This window comes from Saccostrea cucullata, unplaced genomic scaffold, assembly GCF_032062105.1.
Source record: "Saccostrea cucullata isolate Sc308-1 unplaced genomic scaffold, CSIRO_AGI_Scuc_v1 ctg95, whole genome shotgun sequence".
NCBI classification, from domain to species: Eukaryota; Metazoa; Mollusca; class Bivalvia; order Ostreida; family Ostreidae; genus Saccostrea; species Saccostrea cuccullata.
This window is the reverse complement of record NW_026928013.1, coordinates 316,538-330,631: the sequence shown is the minus strand read 5'-3', so window position 1 is coordinate 330,631 and position 14,094 is coordinate 316,538. Positions and strand designations below refer to the sequence as shown.

At 33.5% G+C, this 14,094-nt stretch overlaps 2 protein-coding genes across 2 annotated transcripts; both read left to right on the top strand.

Annotated features, from left to right (window-relative positions):
- Positions 1 to 1,526: 1,526 nt before the first annotated feature.
- LOC134276160 (histone H1-delta-like) lies at positions 1,527 to 4,985 on the top strand. Its single transcript, XM_062758428.1, has 2 exons — positions 1,527 to 2,457; positions 4,393 to 4,985. The coding sequence occupies exons 1-2, from the start codon at positions 1,870 to 1,872 to the stop codon at positions 4,837 to 4,839; spliced, it is 1,035 nt and encodes a 344-aa protein (XP_062614412.1). The 5' UTR covers positions 1,527 to 1,869; the 3' UTR covers positions 4,840 to 4,985.
- An 801-nt stretch (positions 4,986 to 5,786) lies between these two features.
- On the top strand, positions 5,787 to 6,196 carry LOC134276170 (histone H4-like). Its single transcript, XM_062758449.1, has one exon. It carries the CDS (start codon positions 5,858 to 5,860, stop codon positions 6,194 to 6,196), a length of 339 nt encoding a protein of 112 aa, XP_062614433.1. The 5' UTR covers positions 5,787 to 5,857.
- Positions 6,197 to 14,094: the final 7,898 nt, after the last annotated feature.

The following is a 14,094-nucleotide window of genomic DNA, read 5'->3' as shown; positions in this document are numbered from 1 at the left end:
CTAAAGAACAAAGTGATCTTTTAAGGTTGGTGACGAGATTCATTATATGTTTGGGGCTGCAAACCAAAAATAATCAATAATAATAATGATCTATAGTAATAATAGAAATAATACTGATAAAACATTGATACAAAAATATAGCCAAACTAGCGTCTGTTATTTCTCAAATAAATTATTTTTTAAGAAGACCCTGACATTATATTATGGATATTTCATACTGCTTAATGTGTGTAATTATGTTCCCCAAACGAAGTTGGGGAACATATTGTTTTTACTCTGTTTCTTATTATTATTTTTCTTTTTCCTGGGTACTTATTTGTCCGCGAATGATCTTGTAAACTGTTCGTCTGATGTAGGTAAAACCTTTTTAGGGTAAGTAGACATGTTATGTAGATTTGCGGAATCAAGGTCATTTTGCGCGCACGTGCTTGCAAGAGCGCGCACGTGCAACATGTAAAATGACCGATATAATTGATATAGCAGTAACTTTTCTATTTTTTGATGAAATGTGTTGAAACTTTGAATATAACAATATATTAGTATTATAGACAAGATGACATGGTCAAATTATCATGAACTCACGCGCATGCACGTGCGCTTTGCTTTGATTGGATGAAACAAAAATCTCAATATCTTATTTGTTTTTTGACTTAATACTTTGAAATTTAAAACATAGTCATACATTAAGATATCCTACAATATGATATAAAATAATTTTCATGAAATCACGCGCATGCACGTGCGCTGCAATCTGATTGGCTAAAACTTTAAATGGCTATAACTCCCTTGGTTTTCAGCCAAACAGGATGGGATTAAGAACATAGATAGTATTAATGGACCCCTACAAGAAGGTACGGTCATCATGCACATGCATGCACGTGCGTGCATGTGCATTACGTATGATTACAAACGCACTTGATTTAGCGTATTTTCGAATACTTTCTGATTAAATGTCTTGATATTAAGTACATTAAAATAAATCAATAGTGTACATACAATGATATGGTCATTCCGAATATGCATGCAAGTGTGCGCACGTGCAATGCAAAAATTTGCTATATACTTGGTATACTTTAGGAAAATCGTTGTTTAAGTTTGAGTTTAGTTTATTTGATGAAGCTTAGAGGGAATGAGGCACCAAAATGAAGTTGGGAAGCGTTTGGGGAACATCTGTAACGGTTCCCGTTACAATTAGCACTAGTTAAAATTCGTGTATCATAATAATACATTCTGAATATTATTTTCCTGTCCCCCTTTCTACAATTTCAGTCATGTATATCTTATTTGTAAATTTTAGGGAACAGATTCATTGTCATAGTCGCACAGCACCGATTTGATACCGGCATGACATTGTGCACTACAGTACACAGTCTTTGAGGATTTCTCGCAGTTCTAGGGGAAACTGATTATATTTTACAGGTCGGGAAGGTCAAATTAGCATTACTAAATGTGTCTTTAAAGAAAAATTAAGATATCTTTACTGAATTTTGTCCTTTCATGTGAACAATTTATCTTAAATCGTAACCTGAAATTAAATCGTGCCAGTTTGGGGGGCTATTTTGTTGAATTTGAACACTGCAGTAAGAACAATCTAAAAATGTAAATAGATAGAACGTTAGACAGAACTATAGAGTTGGAGATTCTCTTGATATATTTGGCAAAAGTTCCTCCGTTGAGCTGCAGCAAGGATGCAAATACCCACATTGAAACACACATGCAGGAATAAAACACAAACGTCTCGACACACTGGATGTTTTCTAGGCGGTCCGCGCTCAATGTAAACAAAAGCAGCAAGTGCGTGTGACCCAGGTATTTCACTGTTTGCAGTTCCCGGAGAAGTTAGTCGACGTTTTACACTCGAAAGTAGCCATGGCCGATACCGCCGCACCAGCAAAGTCCCCAGCCAAGAAGAAGACCGCAAAGCCTAAGGTGCCTGCTGCACACCCCAAGTACATCGACATGATCAGCGCAGCCGTTGCATCTCTGAAAGAACGTGGTGGCTCATCCCGACAGGCCATTCTCAAGTACATCATGGCCAACTACAAAGTGGGCAACGATGTTAACTCTATCAACGCCCACCTGAAAATGGCCCTGAAGAATGGTGTTAAAAAAGGTGCTCTGAAGCAAGCCAAGGGCACAGGTGCTAGTGGCTCCTTCAAACTTGGAGACAAACCCAAGACCGAAAAGAAGCCTAAAGCCAAAAAGGTTGCCAAACCCAAGGCCGCCAAGCCCAAGAAGGCCGCCGCCAAGCCCAAGAAGCCAGCCGGTGAGAAGAAGGCCAAGACTCCAAAGAAGAAGGCCGCCGCAGCCAAGAAACCAGCCGGACCCAAGAAAGCCAAGTCCCCCAAGAAAAAGGCAGCCGCCAAGTCACCAAAGAAGGCAGCAGCCAAGCCCAAGAAGGCCAAGACCCCCAAAAAGGCAGCAGTCAAGAAAACCAAGACTCCCAAGAAAGCAGCCGCCAAGAAATAAGCAGTTTTTGCATTCCAGGCAGACTGTCTACCTAAAACAAAATATATTAAAAAAGCCCTTTTCAGGGCTACCCACATTTTTAGAAAAGATGCCTCATTAACAGTCGTTAACGAAACGCGTGTGGATATCTCTCATCTGTCCTTTTAATAAATGGTGTTAATAAATTACAAAGTCAATTATAACATCTGATAAATGCCCTCGGTAACCCACGATAAACCTGGGATTATGGGATAAATCATATTAATATCCAGAAACACTTAGATAATAGCAGTCGATAAAATTAAATGATGACAGAAGGGAACATTTACAATTCCATTTTTTTTTTTTTTTTTTTTTTTTGGTATTTCTAAATATTCTTAATAAGCATGGAGGTAATATATCTCAGGTCAAGTGCAAAATAAAAAAAAAATCTAAGACTCTATTAAATGTTGTCATGAAATCATAGAAATTTGAGGTTACTAGGTTTTGTTTTCTTATCAGTTTTTTGATTTATTCTCAGTGACTTGTGTATCATTTTGTTTTGCATTTTAAGACAAGAATATTTGAACAATTCTACACAATTCATTGGGGGGGGGGGGGGGGGGTCATGGAAATTGAGCTAAAATTCACCTCACAACTTTTTTTTTTCTTCTGTTCTTTTTTTTTTTTTTTTCCCCAAATATATGCAATTATGACTCACTTTTTGTCGTATATACTGTATGTGAATTTTTTTTTCTCTTGCATTCACAGAACCCCTACCCCCATTGCACTAGTTGTGAAATTCCATTCAGAATTCAACTATCATGCAGTACACAAGTCTGACTTGGTTTTATGCCCCACACTCGGTATGAGGGGGTGCATACTTTGGTGCGACTGGCATTAATTTCTATGACAGTGAATTTTTATGAAAATGTCCTGTAGCTTGCTCCTGATTAAAAGATACTTGAAAGCGAAACACCTTCACACCACTGAATATTTACATGGTCCAAAATACTCCTGTATAATTCCCTTTTTTTCTTTTCTTTCTTTATTTTTTTATTTTTTTTTGTAAAATTATGCAATAGCACCCGTGTAACACCTCTTGACCAATTAATGTCTATAAACTAATGTTATTTGTTTGTGGCAATTTATATATGTTATCAGTAGTATTAATGTAATACACTATTATAATATGATACACTTCAAATATCATTTCAAGGTTTAGATCTTTCATGTTACAAGTAATTGATAAGACTTTAAAGTTCGATAAAAAGTTCTTATATTAAACTGTCTTAAGCTAAAGATGATAACTGTTAAAAACATTACACAAAGCAGATGTGAAAAAAAAAAAATGTATATCAAGATTCAAGAAAGCTATACAATAATGATCCATCAGACTCTTGACCATGTACAGAAAAAATAAATAAATAAATAAATAAAATGATATAAAATAGAATTAATTTAGCCTAATATTTTTATATTGCATGGTTATGTACATCAATGGAGATGGTAAAACTTCATTATATCCTCTGTGGGGCCTGAAATGAAATCCAGTGTTGATATTAATAAGGAAATAAATAAATTGCAATATATGTTATAAAAATGAACAAAAATAGAAAATAATGATTGATTTAAAATTTTCAGTGAATCCATGTCTATCATCACGGTTATTATCCTAATTAGCATGACTGTCCATCTCTTCAACCAGTGGGTCTGTTAAAATTATATTTAATAACATATTACAACAACAAAACATTGATTTTAACCAAGTACAAAATCTGTGCAAAAAGGTGGATTGAAATGATTCTAGCTAAGACCAATCGAAGCGCGCTATAAGCGACTAATCACAAGGTGTCTTTCTAAATCCCCAACCAATCATAAACACCCTTACTTCGTGCGCGCTGATTTCGAACTTTTGATCAAAAATTCACGAGCCACGGAACCGTATAAAACTATACTACACTTTGCACTCGTCATTCATTTTATCTGAACTCAGAGAAGATGGCACGTACCAAGCAGACTGCAAGAAAATCTACAGGAGGCAAGGCCCCACGAAAACAGCTGGCTACCAAGGCAGCCCGTAAGAGCGCACCAGCCACCGGTGGCGTTAAGAAACCTCACAGATACAGGCCAGGAACTGTCGCTCTCCGTGAGATCAGGAGATACCAGAAGAGCACCGAATTGCTCATCAGAAAACTCCCATTCCAGCGCCTTGTCCGTGAAATCGCTCAGGATTTCAAGACCGATCTGCGTTTCCAGAGCTCAGCCGTCATGGCCCTCCAGGAAGCCAGCGAGGCCTACCTCGTCGGGCTCTTTGAGGATACCAACTTGTGTGCTATCCACGCCAAGAGAGTGACCATCATGCCAAAGGACATCCAGCTTGCTAGACGTATCCGTGGCGAGAGAGCCTAAGCCTTTTCTTGTCTCAGACAAAACACAAACGGCCGTTTTCACGGCCACCAATATCTTTAGAAAAGATGCCTTCATGCAAACTCGAGAAACGTACGTAACAATATATATAAAACCAGTCGTCTTAATATTGTGTATGAATAAATGAGTGCCACACACAAAATTTACCATACACACACTCACACCTGTGTAAATATAAACACACGTGTATCCAGATTCAATAAAAACAGAACATGAATGAAACATGTTTTGTGTATATAGTGTCTTGAATGTCAATAAATCATCACATAGTTATTGTATGTGTGAGTCAATCATCTATAAATATGATTACATCTAGATTACTCAGACAGAGAGAGAGAATGCTAAGAATAAAACATGAATCTCTTTATAAGAAATATTTGAGTTAAATATTATGACAGATAGTTTATGGAACTTCATGTCAATAATATTGTGTTCTGACCCTATATATACATAATAGTCATTATAGAACTTTTATTTAATGATATCACATTTTTCAAAATAGGAAGATAGAGAGAAAGACGTATGTTTTACACGTTCCCTGGAGAATATTAATTAAATATCATTTCATCTATATCTCATCATGATACACATATTTATTTATAGTGGTGTCTGTTTTACAAATATTTCAGGTTATAATATATTATCCCTGACTAATAAGAATGATACTGAACAAACAAAGAACAGGAACATTATTTATAAAATACATAAAAAAAATCGGAATGTAGAATTATATATTTTAGACAGTGGCTGAAATATTAAGATGGCCAAAATATTTTGCATGGTCTAGTAGCACCTCAAGGGTATTACAAATGTAAACAAAAACAGATGTAAGGCGCGCATAGCGTAAACCAATCGCGCTGCGGCTTTCAAATTTGCATTCGGGACGTGCCGAAGTTTTCAAGACGTTATTGTTTCTAGCGCGTCGTGTAGTGACTGCTATATAAAGCGCGATTCTCGTCAACACTCAGCATTTCAGAAGATTATCTACTGACGCTGAACTATGTCTGGACGTGGTAAAGGAGGAAAAGGTCTTGGAAAGGGGGGCGCTAAGCGTCACAGGAAGGTCCTGAGAGATAACATCCAGGGTATTACCAAACCCGCCATCCGTCGTCTTGCACGCAGAGGTGGAGTCAAACGTATCTCTGGGCTCATCTACGAGGAAACCCGTGGTGTCCTGAAAGTTTTCCTTGAGAACGTCATCCGTGATGCTGTCACCTACACAGAGCATGCCAAGAGGAAGACAGTCACAGCCATGGACGTTGTCTATGCCCTGAAGAGACAAGGACGTACCCTCTACGGATTCGGGCATTTTATATATTTGTCAAGGTTTTCTTATTAATTTTTGGATTTATTGTCCGTATCATTTTGTGCCAAAAAACGTGCAATTGTGAAATTCCATTTCACGGCAGTATACAATATTTTTTGCGCACTTTTGGGTAGAGAATTTCTGTCTTTGACCATAACGCTACAGCATCGGCAAAAAACGTCAATTTACGGCGCAATATTTTTTGCGCACTTTTGGGGACCACCTTTCACTCCCTAAGTCTAGACACATTCTGTAGCCAATGTTTACAATTTATCCACCTTCCAACCCTTTATATTTGTCTCTACAGGCATTAAACTCGATTGAAGTGAATTTTCAGCAATCTAACAAATAATTTTAATGATGTTGATTACTATACATATACGAGTCATGGATGATGAGAGGCTTATTTCTACATAAAAGAACATTTTTGTCTATCTATTGCCATGGCACCTGATCCCACCTTTGACGTTTTTAGAGGTCCTTGTTTGCTCTGCTCCCGCTCTGTGTTTTTTTTATTGGACTTTAGAGATTGATGTAATTCCTCCGTCATTCATTCATTCGTAAGTTTCCTGACAATGAAGAAATTTTGTTTTGACGTTAAACTTGTTTCAAACAGTCTTTAAGATAAAAAGAATGTCGTAAGATTTTTTGTGAAAGGGCTACAGTTTTACGTTTGGAATACAGTGTGAGTTAAAATATTGTACTAGTGAAGATCGTCCTTGAAATATAAGACTTTAAGAACAAAAGAATGGCTTATAAATGTTTAAAAATCTTTCAAAGACGACTTTTTTAAAAAACATCATTTTATCTGTGTTTTGAATAAAATAGGTAAGACAAGTGGAAAGAAATCTACACGAAAATTTCCATGAATTGCCACCAAACCACGCATTTATGGGATTTGCTAAAGCTAATAAATAATACAATACAGTTTGTATTCAGTCACGATAACCCCCTCATTATTTTATTTTCATTTTCATTATTTTAAAATGTTATAACATCTCATGAAAATTACCTTAATAAAGGACATGATCGAAGCTGCATGTTTCCAACTTCCTTTATCCAATTATAAGGGGAAAGACTATATTTGCATTCAGTCACGATTACCCTCCTTTACTTTTACTTAGTAAAATTATAATTAGTCAAAAAGACAATATCATTAAAGATGCCATTTAGAAAGATGTTGGTCAAATTTAGATCCGCCCACATACCCTGAGTTAGGACTAAGGTTTAGATCCGCCCACATACCCTGAGTTAGGACTAAGGTTTTGAAGCAATATTGAATGTCAAAGAAAATTAAAAGCTATATGAAAGAATTTTGATTAAATGTTTACAAGTTAATGCCTTTTTACGTTATTTCCCGATCATGACAGGGAGCACACGGCGGGTGTGACCGATCGTGGATGCTCACTCCTCCATGGCAGCTGATCCCACCTCTGATGTTTTGGAGGCCCAGGTTTGCCCCGCTCCTATTTTATAATGTTTAATGGACTTTTGAGCTCGAATACTAGTACTGTTCGTTATCTACACATATTTCATTCAAGAAGATATAAATAAGTGATACAGAATAAGATTGATATAATTTCGTATTATTCAAAAATTTGTTCCAAGATACACTAGATCAATATTATAACTATAGTTATAATAAAAAAAGGATCAAGCATCATATATTTGTCATAACAGCCTTCTTAACTATATGTATACAACTATCTGAGTATTTTCAATTTCAAATACATGTAACACATTCAAACCTTTCTAATTGTCAATGTTTCTAAAGAGTCATTAAATACTAGTATTTTTTTTTCATAAACGGCATTTAAAAAATACACTTTTTTAAATAGCTGAATGTAAAGTATTTATAATTATACAATTATAGCTGTTTTTGAGGTCAAAACGATGATTTAGACTTACAAACTTATTGAGGATTTCATGCCATTTTATTTGATTTCATTTGCTGAACTCCTATAGCCAAATGTAATGAGAGAAGCAGGATTAAATAAACATTGCCAGTTGTACTTCCAGGTGTATTTCTTTGCATTAAAAAAAATATATATATACTTAAGTTGCAATGAAAAAAAAAAATAATATCAGGATCTTTTATAGAATGCATTTTGAAGGGGAGTGGGCATTATCGGGGAACGACAGCTGAAAAAAATCTTTTGATACCCCCCCCCCCCAAGAAAAGGGGCATCTTTTAACTTCAAATTTTGTTTTGAGTTGGGATAAAGGAAGGGGAATTAAACAAGGTTCATTTGTTTGGGACCAGCCTTTTATGATTTTTTTAAAATCCAAATAAAGTAAAAATTTACGTTCCGAAAATATTTTTTGTGGGGAGGTTTCCTGCTGCACCACCTCCTAACCATCCCCACCCCAAATAATACATTCCCTTATTTCCCTAATGTTATTTTCACCAGCTAAGTGGAAGTCGGTAACAAGTAAAATAGCTTTCCAAGATATGGAATTTCATTAATTATTTTTAGACCAATATAGAAAAAAACACATTATATTATATTGAAGGTGACGTACTGGTGAATATTTGTGTAACGTATACAGGCAACTTAGCCACATATGATCCACATATGAGTATCATATGATTCTCATATGATTGTATTCATATGAGAATCATAGAAAAAGGGCATCATATGTGAATCATATGAAACAAATCATATGATCCACATATGCGATTCATATGAAAACAACTTCATATGATTTGCATATGAATTGTTTATGTATGTGTCAAGCCATTTACATATGAGAATCATATGAAAAGGGTATCATATATAAATCATATGAAACAGTTATGTATGTTCTCTTTCAATATTTTTCACATTCTTGTACACATTTAAAAATCAGATATTTCTGCTTTAGAAGAAAATTCATTACATTACAATGATTTATCTTCATTGGTTAAATATTTCAAAATATCTTATAATGCTTACACAACTTTTATGATAAAATTATTTTCATTAAGAGAAATAACTTATTTTTCACAGTGCATACATTCTAAACAAGAAAGTATACAAACAAGTCAGTAGCATTTGTCGATACATGTATTTTACATACTAGTATTCTAAATTGAGTACATATTATTTGTATATGTATACATGTACAAATGAATAACATAATTAGGTCATGTACTTGTATAAAAATACCATATGACATGAAAGTGTCCAAAGCAAAATTGAAATATCAGCAATAACATTTGTCATGTATTCTCTATGGTAAATTTATGAAAAATCAAGCTATTGATTATTCCATCATACAAATAAGAATATGGTAAATCTTTACAGGTCAAATTCAGACAAGATTGTGTACATCCCCCCCCCCCCCATTTCATAATTATTCCATATATTTCTTTGTTCTTTTTCCTTCTGTATCTTTCAGATTTTTTTCAGTTGTCCTCCCTCTGATCTTCCATGACCATTTTGAATACCTCTTTGAACTGTACCAAAATGTATATCCACCAGTTCTCCTCTTCCTGAAAAATTTTTTTGTGGCAAAGAATGGTCTCTACAAAAATTTCAAAAGTAAAAATAAAATAATTCTTAATTCTACAAGTTATAAAAGTTACTTAGATATAATCAGCAAACAAATGTATGCCCACTTCACCGACACAGATATGATACAAGATAAAACTAATGTTATATATGTTATACTTGGTGTTTTGAGGAATCCTATGATGTAATTTGCAAAACAATTACACTATTGAAGGATATGCTTCTTAATAAAATCATAAAAAGCAATTTTTTTTTATTTTGACAACTAAATTTGGAAAGTTCAAACAGTATATATTAATTCAAATTGTCAAAAATTAAGAAGATTCTGACACAAATATATTATTTTTGGACAAAAAATACTACAGACAAGTAGACAGGCAGAAAAACAGACCTTGTGATTCCAGGATATCCCAAACTTTTTTGGGAAGAATATAACAAAGTTTATTTAACAGTGTGTAGTTACCTTAACTTTGAAGCAAGCCTTCGATCTTGGGATTTGTTCTTTATCTTATGAGAGGCTGACTGTATATTGAACCTGTAAGACTAATATTCACAAAGTAGATATTTTCTAAACATACATGTAATTAAAACTTAAACTACTAAAAAGAGAGAGTACAACTTTGTAGGTTCTCTATAGTCTTAAATATATCTAACATTTAACCCGAAACTATAGGTGCGCGCCCCGTTCACTAGTGTTGGGGAAAAAAATAATTGTCAGTCAATGAATACATAGATGTAAATATTCAATGGATTAGCTAGCTGATGTACTTTCAACACACATGCACATGTATGCAGGATCTTTCATATGAGAATCATATGTATATTACTTCATATGATTTACATATGTGTAATGATATGATTCTCATACTAGTATGATTTGCAACATATGATTCTCATATGATGGTATAATTGCATAGTATTTTTGAATATCAGCCAATCAGAGAGAAAGTAATAATTCAATCATATAATAATATTCGATCAGATCGTAAGTTATCAAATTATTGTTTAAAAAAAGCTTTAGAATCTGCTATCAGATTTTTTTGTTATTGAAAAACTTTCATGGCTTTAAATTTGTCAATGATACTGATACATTGCTCATTCAATCAAAATACATGTACGATGATTTAGACATGCATGCATATTATATGAATAACAAGATGAAGAGTAACACTTTTTGAAAGTTTTCCAACAAAGTTTAAAATACACAAGATCACGACTATAAATTTATACCGGAAAAGAAAGTAATTTCCGACAATCTTTTAACAGAAAACAATACAAACAACAACCTGTTAATCATCATTAAATTAATCAATTAACTGATTTACTTCTTGTTTTTCGTTTTAAAAATGTTTGTTTAATAATGTGTAGGCAACCACAGTACAACAGATGGCAACAAAAGGTAGGGGTTGTAGTAGGGATGGTCACAGAAAAGGGATGTAACATAACAGAAAAAAAAGTATTGAGCAAAAAGTAATGATAAAAAATAATGAATTTTTTATATTGATAGACTGAATGCCTACAGAATATCTGAAATGAGTTATTCCTCTTTGTAAAGTGTTCCCAGCTCAAGCATCCTCTGATACTAAACAGTTTGTTACATATAAGTACAGATACAAACATAGGAAGAGCTTAATTCTGACAAGTTTACTTCTAAAATCAGTGCAACTCAATTCTTATTTTTTTTCTTCTTTTTTTTCACAACAAAACAATAAAACATTTTGTTAAACGTGTTGCCTTCAAATTTTCTATTGTAATCTTTCCTTACTCATGTAGCATATACATTGTACCCTTATCACTTGCATATGTGGTGTATCTCTCCCAATTGATAGAATACGCAAGGGCATGCACTACGTACGATCAAATTTTAAAACGAGACATCCTATTAACCAACAAGTTCATAAAACAAGGATATCAGCGGTCTTGTTTGAAGGCATCATTTGGCATTGTTAAAAGTGTTTGTTCTTCTTCCGATTTGTAATTGTTTAATTAAAAGGACTTGGAGCTTGAATACTCTTCGTTATTGTAAATTATTTCTTAATCAACTTAAGTCAAATTAGAATCAGCGGAGTTGATGAATGCAGAAATTCACTTAAATTACATTAATTAATTAATTATGTAATTAATTTTGTGCTATTACGTGTAGTGAGGAAGGAGATGGAAACTCCCAAACTTTTTTTCTGCCAAATTTTAATTAACAAAAAGAAAAACATTTAGAGAGGAGGAAAAGGTTAATATTTGTTGCTATGTCACAATTTAAGGAATGACAAAAAGGATGAAGTTGCAATAAAATGTTGTTTTTTTTTATGAGTTTATGAAAAAATAATAAACGTAGTTGCAATAAAGTGTATTTGAAAATTCAAAAAAGCATGTATTATAAGTGCATGCTTGTGAACTTTACCCACTATTGTTTTTTAAAAGGGATTTCGTGAAAATTCACACTTACAATATTTATTTATTTCGCATTAATTGTTTTGTAAATGAATGTATGTTAATTAATAACATACTTTTAAGTTGTTAAGAACGTTTAATAATAAGGCACAGGTGAGATATTTCATAAAAAGACTTTGTATTCTTTTAATAATTATTTTACGACACATTTTATTAAAGAGGTGTCAACTGTTATTAACTTTTAACAACACTGCTAGACATCATTAGAAACAACTAATAACGTTTTGTAAACTTCCAACTGACATTTGATCAGCACCAGAACATGGTAATGAAGATACGGTGGCAGGAAAAAAAATCTAGAGAACACATTTAGTCATAGGGAAACACAAGAACTCTCTGGAAATGTATACATAGAAGAAGCTAGATTTTCTATGATCGAATATATTGGTTGACCATTTATAGAACGATGAAACGTATATGTTTTAATTCCTGGGCGTCAGTGTAGTTGGGTACACGAAGATTTTGTTGGGTTGTGAGAACGCTATTTCGTGTATAAATAGTATATACAGAAGATTCAATGAATAATGAAACTAAAACAATGCTGGCAAAATACCGGTAATTATTCGTGAGAATGCAAATTCGTGGATATGGGTGCATTGGCGGATCCAGAGGGGGGGTTCCGGGGGTTGGAACCCCGCTTTATTTTTTGCCAAGTGGAGAGAGAGATAAAACGTTATCTGAGAAAAAATATGTGTACGTCTAACTAAGGCCTATGTATTGAATAGATAGATTCCCACACATTTAGTTTCATTCATTCACCTTCATTATCACTTTTTTTATTGGCGAATGGTAGAAAATATTCAACTTATTTTCATATATTTTATTATTTTTATATATGGTAACATGCAGGGTTTAATTCGATATTATATTCCCGCGATCTTTGGCTGTGTTGGCTATATATATGTACCCTTTTTAAACATATCTTTGAAGGAACTAACATAAAACTATTTTATTTTAAACCCCATCCGCATCTTACCCCCCCTTCCCCAATTTTTTTAAATTCTAAAAGAAAATTCTGCTTACTCTAATTCGGAAATCCTGCAGATCCATTCAATTTTATAAGGCTTCAGTTGTTTTTGAAATGAGTTTGTTTTTTATTCTGACTTGGGGTACCTTTTAAAAGAAAAAAGGGATGTAAACAAAGATATTATTTACCACAACATAAAATCTTTCAATACGTATGTGTGGAATTTTGCTTGAGAGTGTGAAGGGGGGGGTAGAGGGACACAACCCTGGAACCCCACCTTTCAAAAATTGCTGGATCCGCCCCTGGGGTGACCTAAATGTTCACGAATATTGGTCCCCAAACGAATATTGATGAATCAACAGGTGTTTATGAAATCTTATAACTAATCAAATTACTAGTATTCTGTCAAAATTTCAACATCAAAGCTAGATACTTAATTTAAACAAGAATAATATTCAAGCAGATTTTAAAATAACATCTTCATTGTGCCTTTAAGTTTTTAATGCCATTAACCGAAAAATCAAAGGCTCAAAAACTTTTTTTTTTAATTCTTATTTTGTGATGTTACCCTTTTCACACATTTTTGTATCTCTCTGATATTGCATACAATGTTTGACTTTGCAAGCCGTTTTCAAATTTTAAAATACATGTACAATGTGTATAAGAAAATAGAATTTCAGTGCTACAAAATACTGAGTTTACCGTCTAAATTGAAGAATCTAAATCATTACTAACTGATGAATTTATGAAATCCACTTTAAAAACTTTTTCCCACATGCAACGTATTTTTTAACTAAAGTTTCTTATTCTCTGTTCTTTAAAAATTCCAATCATCGAGGGAACTTTTTGAGTCTTAACGATGACTGGTTATGTTGTACACCTCCTTTAAATCAAAATTTTGAGAAATATCAGCTAAAACTTTTATGCTAATTTCCCTTTTAAAAAAAAAAAAAAGAAAAAGAAAAAAAGCAATTTTCATTATTTTATATCTAATCAAAAGTCCTGGTAATGTATGCTGATTT

Coding starts and splice junctions, on each gene's coding strand:
- LOC134276160 (XM_062758428.1), top strand. CDS start 1,870: ATGGCCGATACCGCCGCACCAGCAAAGTCCCCAGCCAAGAAGAAGACC. Junction 2,458..4,392: donor AGACTCCCAAGAAAGCAGCC/GCCAAGAAATAA, acceptor TATACTACACTT/TGCACTCGTCATTCATTTTA.
- LOC134276170 (XM_062758449.1), top strand. CDS start 5,858: ATGTCTGGACGTGGTAAAGGAGGAAAAGGTCTTGGAAAGGGGGGCGCT.